Source organism: Chinchilla lanigera, unplaced genomic scaffold (genome assembly GCF_000276665.1).
Source record: "Chinchilla lanigera isolate Chin_1 unplaced genomic scaffold, ChiLan1.0 scaffold00015, whole genome shotgun sequence".
Taxonomy (NCBI): domain Eukaryota; kingdom Metazoa; phylum Chordata; class Mammalia; order Rodentia; family Chinchillidae; genus Chinchilla; species Chinchilla lanigera.
Window position 1 is genome coordinate 21,245,907 of NW_004955416.1, and position 15,925 is coordinate 21,261,831.

The window sequence follows — 15,925 nt, forward strand, 5'->3', positions numbered from 1 at the left end:
CGCGGGGACCTGGGGACCCGGGGGCGCAGGGCGCGACCCTCGCGGCGCCTCCCCGCCCGCGGCTGCCCACGCAAGAAACTCGTGGCACACATACCCTTCCCCGGGAGAGGGCACCAGAGCCCAACAGCAGCGCGCCCGCGTCCCCCCATACCACCCAGCCCAAGGAGAAACGGCTGGGTGAGCAGCTCCAGGCTCCTTCCCAACCAGACTGCCGTCCCCCCATTAATGTTTCCCCGGAACAGGCGGCTGGGAAAGCCGCTGCCAAGTTGCCCCGGTCTTAGCCACCCGACGCACCTCCAGGCCCCCACCCGCCCTCCCTCCCGCCCTGCTCCCTCGGGGCTCGCCTGCCTCTGCCGTCCCTCCTAGGCACCTCGACGCTGCCCCGGAGACTTGTCCGGGGTCTTCCCCACCTGGGGGCCTGCGGGCCAGGCGCGGCTACCTCTGGCGCTGCAGCCACCCCGGGGCAGATGTGGATGCAGAGGCCCCCGGGGCGCGCAGGAGCAACTTACGAGGCTGACCTTGGGAGGGCTCTTGTGACCTCCCTTAACTCGGTCGCCTATGTTCTCCGGGAGAAAAACAGTCTCCTCCCCAAGGTTCTCCAGGCCCTTATGCTGGTGTGGTTTTTAAGAGACTGGCGACTTTCCCCGAGAAACATCTTTGGGATGAAGCACAAATAAGTCAAAGCAAGAGTCAAGCCGATTGCTCCCCCGGCCCCCCTCACCCTACTCCTGAGCCTGCTCATCTGGTTCTTTTGGGTGAAAAAAAAAATCTGGGTTTTTATCCAATTTAGATGTTTCTCTTAAGTACTATCGCAGTCCTCACTTGCTGAGGCCACACAAGCTGCGAGCCTGCGTTTGCCCCTAGGACTCTGCTGCCGGCAGGGGCTGGGCGACGCCGGCCTTCCGCAAAGGGGAGAAAGCCCTGCGTTCCCGAAGCTCAGCCCTTTCTGCTTCCCCATAACAGGCGAGAAAGGGGGCCGCTGTGCAACGGGGCACCAAGAAGCTGGTTTTCTTAGGTCAAGCACAGGCAGGGAGGCAACTCTGCCTTTATAGTTGGGGCGCCCCTGTAGTTCCCTCAGATATTTAGGTCTCAGACCAACAGCCTCTAATTATTGTTCTCCCAAACTGGGGCTCATGTTAGGCACCCCGTCTGCATAATACGGTTTGCAAAATGTCCTAGTTGGTCCATGGAGAGCTCACCATCTCAAAATCCAGTTCTCAAGCGGTATTCCTTTCCGCCGTGCCAGCCCTGGGGCCAAACCCAGCAATTTACCGTGCAGAATCACAGCTCAGCGGCTCATTCCGGTAGCAACTCTGGCACACCGAGGCAGGCCCGGAGCCAGATTGCCGGAGGCACCACACTGGCCTTCCCACCCCCACCCTCTCCCGGTCCAGCAATTAACACCATTTGCTGGAATCTGCCTTTCCCGAGCTTGTTCTAAAGGCTTTCGATAATGAGAGAGAGGAGATCCATTAGCACTCCCAGCAGCGCAGACTGTAATTAACCCTCCTCACACCCGCAGCATCTCCAGGTCAGAGATCGCGGCTGGGGATCCAGCGAGACCCTGCAGCCCTCAAAGACCCCGTAGCACGCCCTTCCCGCGCTGCCCCGTCTCTGTTGGCCAAAGCAACCAACATCTTGAGTTCGGCAGAAGAACTTTGAATCTCAACACCTCATTTTCTTCACCTGTAAAGGTCAGCTTAATATTGTCGCCCCCAAACTGCGAATGAATACAACTTGGGAGGGGTACTGGGCCTGGGACCTTCCAGCAACTCTCCTAAGCGATTGGCTGCCATTTTGGGAAAAGACTCAGAAGCAAATAATTTGAGGAAGGAATGCAAAGACACCCCCTATCCCATTCCATGAAGAGAAATGTGGAAATGTGTGAGGCTGAACCGGACAGCCCCAGTGTGGGGATTTGGTCACTATATGGGTTTGACTATCCAGAGAAATCCAACCCCAAGTTGGGCAGTATGGGGTTGTGCTGACTTGGGGGAATCTGTCTCTGTCGCCAAGCTAACCAACTTATGGACAACTCTCTAACTCTGCCGAAATAAGAATTCTTAGGATGTTGGATTTGCTGGCTCAGCCTTGTATGTACCATAGAAGCTCACCTGGCTCACTGTGTATCCACCTCCACGAACAGCTCCAGAACCTGAGCACTTACACTTCCTCCCCCAGGTTGTGGACTAAGCCCTGAGTCAGAGGCCTTCTCGTGGTGGGTCCTGCGCCCTCTCCCCAGCCCTGGGGAAAGGATGGGCACTGCAGGAAGATGGAGCCCTCCCAGGGCGCTGTGTCTCCAATTTTGCTGGTTCTGGGTAAGAATAGGATGTTCCCAGATCCCTGGTCTGAGCTATCAGTCCACAAGTGGATATTCAGGACCTACATTGTGCAAGTCCCTGGGGTATAAGAAATAGATATAACACTCCCTGCTGTAGTTTGGAGGCTAAGTATCTCCCAAAGATCCAGTGTGATGCTACTGAGAGGTGGTGGGTCCTTTAAGAGGTGGGGCCTAGTGGGTGGTCCTTGGGGCCCAGGCCTTGAAGAGGACCAGGGGAGCCTGGTCCTTTTGTGTTTCTCTTTTGCTTCCTGGCCTGGATGAGCAGTTTGCTCTGCCCTATGCTCCTTTCTATTGCTGTCCTGCATGCCTACTACAGCCCAAAGCCATGGGTCTACCCAATCATGCCCTGGAACCCCAACAACTGTGAGCTGAAATACGCACCCCCCTTCCCCCCGCACCGGGAATTGAACTCATGACCTCGTGCTTGCCAGGCAGGCCCTGTGCTGCTGAGCTAAATCCCCAGCCCCAACCTTTCTTCCTTGTAAGTTCACCATACCAGCTATGTCATGATAGCTTTAGAAAGCTAACAAACTGCTCCTGTGTGTGAACTGCCGGTAGAAACAACAGAAAAAGGGTGACTGGGAAGACAGACGTGAGAGAACTTTTATCAAAAAGGTGCTGTATCTTCTGAGGTGTCCTGAAGGATTTGTCTTGAGGAATAATGGCTGGTGTTCTGACGTGCTCTTTCATCCAGAGCTGGCTTACAGCTCTACAGTTTAGTTCAATGATCACTCTCAGTGTGCAGTGAGGAAATCGAGGCTAAGGAGCTTAGCGTGGCTGATAAGGGCAGAGCCCACGGCCAGTGTGCTGTGGGCATTCGGCGCAAGGATGGTGTGAAAGTCTGCCCCAGGCTTACACTCAGGGCAGGACAGATTCCTTCCAGTAATGCATAACAGGCAGGCAGAGTGGACACAGAACCTGGGCACCAGGGCCTCCAGTCTGACGTGCGGGGGAGCGGGTAGCAGGAGAGCCCTCCCAGTGCCAGGTGTGCCAGGAGAAGATGCAGGTGGGCGGGCGGGCGGAGGTGTGGCTTGCCTGAGCATCTTCAGAAGCTGGAGCAGGGAGAGGCGGAGCTGGAGAAGGCGAATCTGTAGTGGGGAGCCCTACCCAAGGCCTCCAGATCAGAGTTTTCTGCTTTTGGGTACCCGCTGTGTGTGTGAGTAGTAAAAGTAATACTCGTGCTGTGTCCTACCCCAAGTAGCTGCATCTCAGTCTCTAGGGAAACAGGAAGGGCAGCAGCTACTGTTTTGGCAGTGCTGGGGATCAAAGCCAAGACCTTGTGTGTGTGACCCAAGGGTGCTACCGCTGAGCCACAGCACGAGCATGAGCGTGTTTCATGAGCTCGCCCAGGTGGCTCATGTGTAGGGGAATCTCTAGGTTCCCTGCATCAACGCTGTGTGCACAGAACGTCCAGGCCCAATCAGCTTATCCTCTTGGGCTTAAAGTCAAGACAAGGCAAACAGAACAGGCTCTTCAGGAAAGTCTGAAGTCACTGAAAGTCTAAAGTCTTCAGTGTTGGGATTACAGGCGTGTGCACCATGCCCAACTAGCTGTACTATTTTTATTCTAGTTGCCTTTTATCTCATGAAACTTGGGGGCTGCTAGACATTTTCAGAGGTATCACCCCCAAGTCCTGTCTTGCCCCCGGCAGGTCGTCCTTGGCTTCTGTAGCTACACCAGGATCTCTTCTAGCTCTGGGAGCCACTGAAGTTGCTCATTTGCATGACACTAGTGTGGATTTAGGTATCTCCCACTTGGGTCAAGGGATTCCTGGCTAGTATGGAAAAAGCTCACAGTCCAGTACTGGTTCCAGGTATTTTGGCCTACAGGTGCAGCAGTGGCTCTTAAGCCATCTTTCACTTCTGGGCAAGAGTTTGGTAACGTCTCTTGAGCAGCTGCTCGCTTTCGACCTCCTTCCCTGAGCAACTTCTGCTTGCACCATGTCCTAAGAAACTGGGCTGCTTCACTTCATAACTCAGGAGGGATCAAGTCTTTTCATTTCTCCCTCAAATCGTTCCTTCAGACTTCAAGAGCTACCTTGGGGTTGGTCCTCTCAGATCTGATGAAGAAGTCCTGTTCACACTCTCCATAACCTTCAAGGTTTTAGATTTTGCTCAAATCACCTTGCTGGCTTCATCCTTCCATGCTAAAGCTCTCAGGAGCAAAGCGGCCTTGATTTTGTGAAAGACTCTGCTCATCCTTTTACCATTATGAGAAATTTTCTGCAGGGGAAGGGACTAAGACTGCCAGGTCTGTCGAGCCTAGGTAGAACACTATTTTTGGCTTGGTTTCTCATGCCACCTTGGATAGCATTTTAGCATTTGCTGAACACTTGTCCTGTGCAGCCTTTAGCAAGCAAGCATCTTGCAAAGCCCCCCAAAGCCCTCTTTGGTGACTGTAATTTGGATTGTGTTCTTATAAATGTGCTAACTGAGCCTTGTGCCTACAAAGGCTTCATTTGTGTTTCCTTGCTTACTTGTAAGCTTGTCTTGTAGTTAATCACCATTTGTTTGCTATTTCTGCAGAACCTTCATTTCATCCATAGCCCAGGAACCATGTGAGCTTTCTCACCTTCAGATAATCTGCGTAAATTTACACTGAGGCTGGGTGCACGAGCAACCCTGGGGGAGAGGGATGCCCCTGTTTATAATTCCTCATCCAGAAAAGTACTTATTTGTCCTATTTTTTTCCTGTCTTTAAGGCAATTTCTCCTGACGTTCTGGAGTACCTTATGATGGTAAATGACCTTTGGGGTGGAACTTGGTCCGAAGGAATTCTGAAAGGCTAAACATAATACCTCATTCATTGTCCCTGCTTCTACCTCATCTATTAAATGGTCCCATTTCATGTTCTCTTTTGGGGAAGTCTGTTGTGCTTTGTGCAGGAACAACTTCCGAGTTGGGGCTTTAGATAGTTCTTTTTAGCACATGTTCCACCACAGTGGCTATTACAGGGACCCCGTGGTGGGCCCACTGGTGGCCAGGAGGCACGGGGGACATGGGTGCAATGTGGAAGGACAGGTGCTCACTGCCACCATGAGGACATCACTGCCATCCATCCTTATCACCACCTTCTTCCCTGCAGAGAGTTTGGGGATCCATGGCCATACAACTTCCTTGCCATGTTTGTTTCGGTGATAATTTAGGAGATGGCTTCTCCTTATTTCTCAGCTTCCATGGCATTGGTGATCTTGCTGTCACTACTCTGGCGTCAGGAACCTCTTCACTGTTGATTTTGGAGATTCTCAGGACATGCTCCTTGGATCTGTATTTCCATGGCTTTGGGACAGGCATTTTCCTCTCCATGAGGAAGGCTTCTTCACGGTAATTAAAGCAGGTACTTTACACCAATATTTTAATTAAAACACCACAGTTCCTGGATATTTCAATAGCTCCCTTTAGACTGAAGAAGTAACTCACCTTCCATTTAAATTTTTTTTTGGGGGGGGGTACCAGGAGTTGAATTCAGAACCTTGTACTTGCCAGGCAGGCTCTGTGCCACTGAGCTATCTGCCCTGGCTCTTCTGTTTGAATTCTTTCATATGCATTTAAAACACATTAGCAGATATTAGTTGTTCTTGGATGTGTCTGAAAATGTGTAGTAGCAGGTCAGTAGCCACTTTTATCCCATAAGGCGAATTCTTTGTATTTATAGGTTGTCTTTCTGTAATACTGCACTTTGACCAAAAACATTCTGGCTCTGGGTGGGCTCTGAATTGGGTTTGGGAGGTTCTGGGATGGACAATGGAGGAGCTTGATATGAGGAACCCCCAGGTGGCACAGTGTGGCCAGTGCCCCAGGCGCTGTGTTTTTGTGGTGCTGCTGGAACCGAAGCTTACAGTCCACCCCATTACTGCAGATCAACACAGGCCTGCATGGAGCTGGCGAGGCTTTTGGAGAGGAGCATTAAGAACTTCTGTATCGGGGCTGGGGATTTAGCTCAATGTCAAAGCGCCTGCCTGGCAAGCGCAAGGTCATGAGTTCGAATCCTGGTACCAGAAGAAAAACAAAACAAAATAAACAAACAAACAAAAAGAACTTCTGTATCAAGCAGGACCACTGATGCAAAGCGTGGCGTCCCAGGTCAGAGATGTATGGAGTCTGGCTTGGCGATGTCTACGTAACCCACACCAGACTGCCCCATGGTTAGTGTCCGTGACCTTGGACCACTTTCAGGAAGACAGTCTGGGACCCTTCAGGCTGGCAGGGACAGTGCAGAGTGGTCCCCTCGGAGCTCCCCAAAGCAGGTCCCTTCCTGGGCTCTCTGTGCTGGGTGGAGAGAGGGGCATTGCTGAGGGGACAAAATGCGGGGTAGGCCACATTTCTGGGCTTTCAGTTTCTATCAGTCTAGCAACAAATACATTTTTTAAAAAATTGGAAGAGGAATATAGGCCCATGTTCAAAAAGTCAATTTCCTGTTAAATGACTCTCCCCGGAGCAACAGCTGTCAACAGTTTCTTGTACATCTTTCCAGATAGTTCCATGTTCACATAAGCAATATAAAATCAATCCAGCGATCAATCGACTAACCAATGTATCTCTCTAATCTACTGATGATTTTACCAAAAACTATTGGTTCTGATTTCCCCCGCCCCAGTGAGTGTTTCTTACTTTATATTCTTTCTTAGTTTAATGGTGCTCTGAGTCCCTCCATCCTATGGGGAACTAGACAGTCAGAGAAGTGCTGTGTTCTCCCTCCAGAGGGGCTGTGTACCAGTCCATGCCAGCAGAGTGAGCCGAGAACTATTTCCTTCTAGGGATGTTAAGTGTATTCAAATAGCTACATCCTCCTCTTCCTGTACTTCAATTTCTATTTTTTGTTTTTTTTTTCTGGTACCTGGAATCGAACTCACGACCTTATGCTTGCCAGGCAGGCGCTGTGCTGCTGAGCTAAATCCCCAGCCCATTCAATTTCTATTTTAAAGTCACTTATTCGTCCCTTTTTATTTGGAAGTCAGACAACTCACACTTAGTACTGGAGATTGAATCCAGGGTCTTTTCTCCAATCCTTATCCCCAGCCTTTCTTTCAAATTTTTGAGACAGAGTCTCAGTAAGTCACTAAGTTGCTCAGGCTGGGTTAAAACTTTCAATCCTCCAGCTTCGACTATGTGGAGGGGTGGGATTACAGGCTGTGCCACCAGGCCCAGCTATTTACTTGAACTTTTATCCTAGACAGAGTAGGGTTTGGGCAGGTCTAGGTGACTCTTGCTGCCACGCCACGCGGATGAGCCCCCGGCTGCTTCCCACGCACAGATTTTCTGCCTTCTCGCAGCCTCTGTTGACCCCAACACACGCCACATGCTGCCCTGTGCTCTGTCCCAGCCTTGGTCCAGGCTGGCTCGGAGCCTCCCGACCTGCTAGCAGTTTCTGCAGCTGAACATCCAGGGTCTTGGAATTTATGCCCCTCCTTCCTTCTCTGCACCTGCCCACGCTGAGTTATAAGAGTCTCAGGAAACTCCTGGGTCAGCGGTGCTTCTTGCTGCCGTTCTCCAGTTTCTTCCTGCGGGGAGTGCGGGACTACACACGCGTGTACAACCCGCGTCTCAGGATGGAGGTCTCTCCCCTCCTTGTCCTCTTCCAACCCTTGCCTCAGACTCCATTGAGTCTACAAGCTTGCAGATTCTTCCTACAGAGCTCACCGAGGAAGCAAGAGCATTTATAAACTGCTTAGCTGTCGGTGTTGCGATGGAAACCTTCAGGGCACTGCAGTGGCTATGGGGAAAGACAGAGGCCTGGGTTTGGGCTGGTTTTGCTCCACCTGTGGGGCCCAACCACGTCCTGTTCTGGCATCTGGCTCCTCAGCTTCTTGCCTGCAGAATCACGGCCTGGCTGCCCCCGGGGTCTGCTGGCTCCACGGTCCTGTTCTGGGATGCAGTGAACGTGTGTGGGCTCTGTAACCAGTCGGTTTGCCCATCCTGCACTCCGAGGAGCCCTTCTGGGGCCTCATCTGGAACGCTTACACATTTCTCAAGTGAAGGTGTTGCTGAACAAGCAGGAAATGTTATGTGAAGAGTGACATTTTTATGTTTTAATGTCAGCATGAAATAGTTCAGTAATGATCCCCCAGAATATGTCAGGATAAGGGCTGATCAGGAAATACAGTGTTTAAATAAAAATTTTATTATACTAAAGACACGCTGCCATGAATCCTCCTCAAAACACTCCTCACTTCCAACACAACCCATCGTTCTTGGTGGTTTTTTTTTTTTTTTTTCCAGTACCGGGAATCGAACTCACGACCTTGCGCTTGCCAGGCAGGCGCTGTGCCACTGAGCTAAATCCCCAGCCCCTCTTGGTGCTTTCTGAAGCAGTTTTGGACATTTCTTTTTGTGAGTGTCTTTATGAGGTGCGATCAAAAATATAGTGAATGCTACCGGCCAGTGCCATCCATCGACAAGGCAACCTTGTAGAACTACTATATGTGTCCTTATCCACCTTATTCACCAGATCTGGGATCATGTAACTTACGGCTCTTCCCTGAAGTCAAAGTGACCATGAAAGGTAGGTGTTTTGAATGCATCTAGGACACTGAGGCAGCCACAAGGGGACAACTAAAGACACTCAGGAAAGAGGACTTCCACAGCTGCTTCAGAAAGTGGCAAGAATGATGGGATAAGTGTGTTTGAAGTGACAGGGAGTATTCTGAGGGGAATTAATGGCAACATGCCTTTTACTCTAATAAATTCTAAAAAGAATTTAAACATTCACTGTAATGTTTGATCATACTGTGTACACCTGGAACCACACCATAAGTAACTGCCTGTCATTTTATCTTTTTTTTTAGACAGGGTCTCGCTATGCAGTTCAGGCTGGCCTTGAGCTTACTTCATAGCCCAGGCTGGCCTCAAACTCGCAACGATCCTCCTGCCTCAGCCTCCTGAGTGCTGGGATTACAGGCGTGCACCACCATGCCCAGCCTGCCTGTCACGTAAAGGCAGCTTTTGGGCACCTGTACACATGACAGATGAGGTTCTGGTAATGAAGGCCATGTAGTGTTTACTTCCCCCCCATTCCAGTAAGTTCCTGGGAAAAGAACTGACTTGGAACCATTTATCCACCAAATGGCCACTGTGTGAACCAACAGCGAGTCTGTGTCTCTCTGAACCGGCGGAAGGCTGGAGTGTTTGGATTAATGAACGATTTAGTGCCAAGCGCAAATACCGTAGGCATTTAGCAATAGGAGCAGATAACCAAGTTATTCATCAAATTCAGAACTGTTTAGAATGCAATGGAGAAGCGCCCGAGCTGATGGCCGGTAGGGAAAAGGGCCAACCTAGAAAGAAAAGTTGTGTCTCTTCGTGTGACTGTCTCCTGCAATACCATCACTTTCTTTCTTAAATCTGCAGAGAAAAATTTCACTTTTACATCCAAGAGAGGCAACACAGCATCCTGGCGGAGATCACGCAGTGGGAACAGCCTCTCTAAGACCTCAGTTATTTCATCTCTAAAATGGGACACACTAGTAGCCCCTTACAAGGCTGACATGGGGACTGAGGTCACACAGTAATGACCGTCCCAGACAGACAGCCCTCAGAGTGAGCACAGGGAAGCAGTCGCCAGTATTAGTTTTGTAGCATGGAGGAGAGCTATTGTTCGGGTTTAAACAGCGTGATTATTATGCACGGATTCTGCCACAGCCTTGGCACTTGTAGGAACTGGGGGCAAACCTGAAGGATTCCCTAAGGCCCCCTAGATAACTTTGTTTTCTGGGTGTCAAAGAGTGTACGGGATTAGACCTGAGAAGACTACAAATATTAATTGCAATGTCTTCCTGCACCAGCATGGGTGACAGGGCCTGGGAATTGAACGGCCAACAAGACAGAGATAAGACTTCATGGATGAAACGGATTGCCCTGTTGGGGAGAGAGAAGAAAAGGTTAAATGAGACACAAAGAGTAGGGGCCGGAAGATGGAAATTTCTTACCTTAGGTCATGGAAATCTTCTCTGATGAGGGGACGTGAAGGAGAGTATTGGCCACTCAAAGTGGGAGTGGAGGTGTTTGGCAACTAGGGAGGACGATCTGAGCAAAAGACGGTTTCCTTTTCCAGTCTGGTGATCTCAGGGTCTGGAAGTGCATTCTTAGTTATTCTCAAGGCCTGGCGCACATTGTAAGGACAGAAGTCTTAACTATGTGAGGGGCATAGCTCATTCTCTAAAATTTGAGCCTGTGACTCAGAATGGCTAAGGTCCCCGCAAATATAAATGGCAGGGCAAAGGCCCAGCTCAGGCCTTGGGAGGCCAAGTTCAGTGTTTTTCTCAAAAAAAAAAACCACAGCTGCTTCACATCTTTACCCAGGGTTTATCTTTTTCTGTCAGACCAATAATATATCCCATATATTATGATGGATCATGCATTAGAAATGGGAATATGTTTACAGAAATACTCTTTTTCAGACACTAAGAAAAATATAAGAGTATTGTAAGAAAAGGAAAATTTCACTGAGCAATCTCTCCCATTCTCCCTAAACTCTTACCAAATTGAATTTGATGTAGAATTCTTTACGTCTTTTGTATGGCAAGTGGAATTTTTTTTTTTTTTTTGGTTAAGTATTCAGAGTACTTTTCTTGGCTAAGTATGCAGCCGGAAAACCTTTAAGTAAGTCTACCTACAGTATCAATTTATTACAGTGTTTTTGGTTCACAAGTCACTTAGAAGATGTCTCAATTCAGAAGACGTGTGTGTGTGTGTGTGTGTGCGTGTGCGCGTGTGCATGCACGTGCAGTTACTGGGGATTGAACCCAGAATCTCACACTTGCTACTGAACCATATGTCCAGCTCTTTTTTTCTTTATTTTGAAACAGAGTCTTGCTAAGTTGTTCAAGCTGGAACTTGGGACCCTCCTGCTTCAGCCTTCTGAATAGGTGGGATTACAGGCATGTGCCACTATGCCCAGAATCAAATTTTAACCCAGGTGCTTGGCTTTTCTTGCTCTTCTAGATTCTCAACTCAGGCTCCAGGGTCAGTATGTCCCCTACTAGGCTTTCAGTCAGTAGACCCTGCCAACAGCATGCACTGGTCATGAAGAAATCAGGCACTTGGAGTTTAGGGAGCCCCTTTCTCAAAATGCTCCCAGCAGAGAAAAATGAAAGTGACATAAAACCCGCACAGTCTGGACAAGGTGGCACACAGCCTGTCCTGCCACGTGATCTTGAGATCAGCAGCAAGGGAAGCCTTTTGAAATCAGTATTTTGGAACACGAATATCAAACTATTTAGCTCCACTGACTGAGGCATGACTGAGTTAGAAAATCTTACAAATGCCATGTGCTGTGCAGTAAGCTGCCCACACATAGCAGTGTGGGGTTATCAGCAGCTGCACTTGTACGGTGATCTCTCCCCACGCCTCCCCCAGCATCTGGGTGAGGCACTCTCGAGGCAGTGTCTCTTTCTGCTTTGCCTCCCTTGTGTAAGTGGATGTGCATCTGAGAAAATGCAGTTGCATTTGAAGATCTTCATTATTTATACTCTACCTCCTCCCACAAAAGATATTAAAGTCGCTGTGAAGGCACAGACTTTGCCCTAACAGGTAAAATGGTATCACTGCTAGGGAAAGTAACCAGCAGGGTCAAGGCGATCTGAGTTTGAGATAATCGAGCTTAGTGAAAGCAACTCACTCAGCTAGATCTGGAGACAACCTATAGGGATTGCGTATAAAGTCAGCTGGGAAGTGCAGGAAAGTGTAGCAGGAGAGTGAATTCCAAGTAGCCCACGCTGAGTCAGTAGACCCCGCCAACTGTGTACATGGTGCAGTATATTTAGAAGCCTCTCCTACGTGTCTCTGTGTTTGTATATTTGTACCTAACATTGTTTAATGATATCATGAAGGCAAAAATTCCTCAAAATGCCTACAAATGGTGAAAAACTGTCTGCCTCTACCCTGAGGAAGCCAAGCATGCTAAGACTAAAGTAATGGTACCGCAATTCTCACTGAGGACTTGGGCAGAATAGCTTTATTTACCGGGACAGGTGAAGAGCAGAGTATTACCAGGCGATGGGACAGATTGTTGCTGTCAGCCACAGCTGGCTGCTGCGAAGATCTTGAGATCTGCGAGTCCAGGGAGATCAAGTAAGGAGAACCCACAAGAGGACTGTAGCTACTAAAAAGCCCCAAGGAGACAGAAGTCAACGAATTTTAGGGCATTTTTCCTCACATCTGCATATCTCTGCTCTGGCCGACAGGGGACACAGCCTATGGGACTTGGTCTTGTTTTACCAGATGATCGATACAGTCCTTTGTTTTCCAGGTTTTTGCCTGCTTTTCAGACTCTGGCAGATGTAGTACCTTGATTTCTGAAAGTTCTGCATTTGTCAGCCTAGCTTTCACAGAAGAATGGGAAGCAAACCCAGCCAGCGATTCTGTAATCACTCTCCCGTAAATTGTGCTGTCTGCACTTTCCTTCTTTCCTGTAGTGATCTGGATATCATAATTTCATAAATCAAGTAGGTTTGGGGGCTGGGGATTTAGCTCAGTGGCACAGCGCCTGCCTGGCAAATGCAAGGCTATGAGTTTGATTCCCGGTACTGGAAAAAAAACAAAACAAAAAAAGAAAAAAAAAAAAAAAAGTAGGTTTGCAGTGCATTTTAGGCCCACGAATTAACAATAACTTACAATGTTCTAAATGTGCCTATACAAGATATTCACATTTATTTTGCCAGTGTCTGCCCCCTAAATTTCAAAACTTTTTCTTCCTGCCCTTGGAAGGATAGTTTTACACGGCCGTAGGCCTCTTTGCATCTTAAGCCCTGAGTTCTAATAGGATGGAACACTTTCTCCTCAGGACACACCTGGCTATGAAACTGGGAATCCTTCCTAAAACTGTTCACTTGTCACCAAGGAAACTGAGCACCTGGGCGACGCAGTCCGGAGTGTCTTCCCTCGCCTCTCCGGAGTCATTGCTCCATTTTAGCTGCTGCGATAAGAGAGGCCTATTGAGTGTTCAGAGGTCAAAAAAGAAAAAAGAAAAGGTTAGGGATGCGGCTCAGCGCTAAGTGTTCACCAGTATGCATGAGGCCCTGGGTTGGACGCCCAGCTTGGGGAGCGTGGGGGAGCCCGACCTTTGGAAAGGGCTGGGGATATCAGACAAGCAGGGAGGCCTGGAGGCCTCTCTTCTTCCTTAAACTTATGCTTTATTTTATTGAATGACAGAATACTGCTTGAAAAGCAAAGCAATCCCCTCAAGGAGCCCCACCTCAGACATCGGAAAGTTGTTTTTAACAGTCGCCTTTGAAGGGTGGTGCTCATCCCATTTCACAGAATGAAGAGATTCTAATTAACCTGTGCTGACTGCCCCACTTTTGTTCAGTTTCACGTCCTCTCCCTGGATGGCAGGCGCCTCCAGGGACGAGGGCCCACATCTCCTTCCCTGTCTACGCCGCTACGCTTTAATGCATGACCAAGCTTTGCAGCCACACTTGCTGAAAGGAAGTGCTTAAACTTAATTCACCCAGCAAGGCTGAAGAGGAGAAAAGCACGTTAGACTCCTGAAACCCCGGCCGGGCGCCCTCACCTCTCCAGCGGTCAGTTTCTTTTCAGAACTGGAAGAGCCTGCATCTGTGGCTGGCCGTTTCCTGGGGGCAGCAAGCAACACTAGAGGGTGGAGGGGGGCGTGGACACTCTTTGTCCAGGAGAAGGGACGCTCAGGGTGTGTTCCTTTTGCATTTGCTCTTCTGAGAACTGTTCATGTGAGACTGGTGGGGCTCAGACACACAGGGATCATATGCAAAGGAGCCTCCACGCCTTCCTTGGGTCTAGCACACACCTGGGTGGGGGCAGCGTTCAGGGAGAGGTTTGCAAGGAGGGAAGAGGGAGATGCCCGCCTCCATACCGAGACTGGAGAGACAGCCAACCCCACATGTGTATTGGGGTAAGGCGTAAGCACCTGTCTGTCACCTGGGAGGGAAATGATAGGAGCAGGGATCCTGAACAAAAGGAGCCTGGGCTCCCTCATTACCAAGGGCTCAGAGGATCTCCAGGGGCGAAGTGTCTGTCACAAGCAGAAAACCACAGTGCTCGCGCCCTTCGGAAAAGGGAGACCCCAGCTAGCCCACTGCTAACATCCGAGGCTCGGAAAGTGACAGCACAAAACTCCCGCAGAGAATACGGAGGAGGGCGGTAATGTGGGGGGGCCCCACCCAGCGCCTTTGTGCACCCTGGGAGCCATCTAGCGGAGTCTACCCGAGTCCTTAATGTGAGATCCAGCCCGGCAAAGGGCTGCTTGTCACCTGCTGGGGTAGTGGAGCAGCAAGACCCCCCCCCTTGTATGGGCAGAAATGCCATCGGGGCACGCGGCACTGTTCCCGCGCGGGCAGGCACATCAACCCTGTCCTAGGACAGATCCGCCTGAAAAGCCACCTGTCTGTGATGCGCAGCAGAAAAGCAAGGGCCCGCACGGGTTTCCAGGTCCCCACGACAGCTGCCAAGGGAACGGTAACATTTCACCTTACGTTTTTGCTGAAGGATCCTAAAACCAGGTGGAGAAATGACAGAGGTCTTGGAGGTGACAGCATGATACTCAGTAAACCCGTGCTTCTGTCTCTTGAGCTAGGCGTGCTGAGCTCCGCTCGGTTCCAGGGGACAACAGGGACACCCAGAACTAGCCTTTCCCGCACGCGAAGGTTGCTCCCGCCTCTTCACCCAGCGCAGGAATCTTTGCGAACACCCCAACTTTGCCGCTTGAAAGGAAGGCACAGCTCACCACTTCCGCTAGATGGCGCTATTTCCCCCTAATCCGTCCGCAAGACACCCAATTTATAAAAGAAATACAACCCAACGCCTTCCGAAACCGCATAATAGCAGGCTCCCATTAAAATCCCAATTTGGGGAAATTGATTCTACCTCCGAGAAAATCTAATGCAATTACAATTAATAAGATGCAATCAAGGGTTACATCCTGAAGCGCTTCGCATGCGCCCTCCCCCTACATACACCTGTCCCTTGCCCCGGTTTATACTCCGCGATGAGCCAGGGCGTAAACCAGGCGCTGAGTCCTTTCGATGCCCTGCACGCTGTGTTCGCCTGGGAACCTCTGGGGAGCCCCACCCCTTCCTCCGCGCTCCCCCGAAATCCCGCGCGTCCCTGCGCAAGGCGCTCGGACCTGACCCGCGCCTGGACCACTCAGCCCGGTGGCCCCGCAGCCCCGCGCCGAGGGGGAAGGGGATGCCGGGGCGGCGCGGGCCCAGAGGGGTTCACGGCGAGACAGCCGGAGGGCAGCCCCGGCCGCGGCCCGGTGGATGAGAAGAGGTCGCCCGCCGGGGAGAGACGCACGCCGGGTCCGCCCGACCGCGCGCAGTGCCCGGGGCCGGCACAGCGCAGTTTGGGGAAAAAAGAGAAGACCAACACTAAACCGCAAAACTTTCCTGGTGCCAAACGCTAAGGCGACCCAGGCGCGGCAAAGCTCTGGATCTGGGCAAGACGAGACGCGGGGCCGGGCAGGACCCCATCAGTGCGGTGGCAAGGGGAGTGTCCCCGGCGCCTTGGGGATGTCGCCGCCGGCCGCTGCCCGCGCTTACCTTGGCGGCTGCATGAGCCCCTGCGGCCCGCGGGGGGTGGTGCTGGCCGGGCTGCGGGCGAAGAGGGGGTGCCC

The 15,925-nt window shown here is 50.7% G+C and overlaps 1 protein-coding gene across 1 annotated transcript in view; it reads right to left on the reverse strand.

Annotated features, from left to right (window-relative positions):
- The window catches only part of Rgma (repulsive guidance molecule family member a), a gene marked incomplete at its 5' end in the record, with an annotated part of 40,809 nt that extends 24,884 nt beyond the window's left edge, over positions 1-15,925 (reverse strand). The window contains 1 exon segment of the mRNA XM_005381602.2: positions 15,852-15,925. Coding sequence (XP_005381659.1) covers positions 15,852-15,865 — 14 coding nt within the window.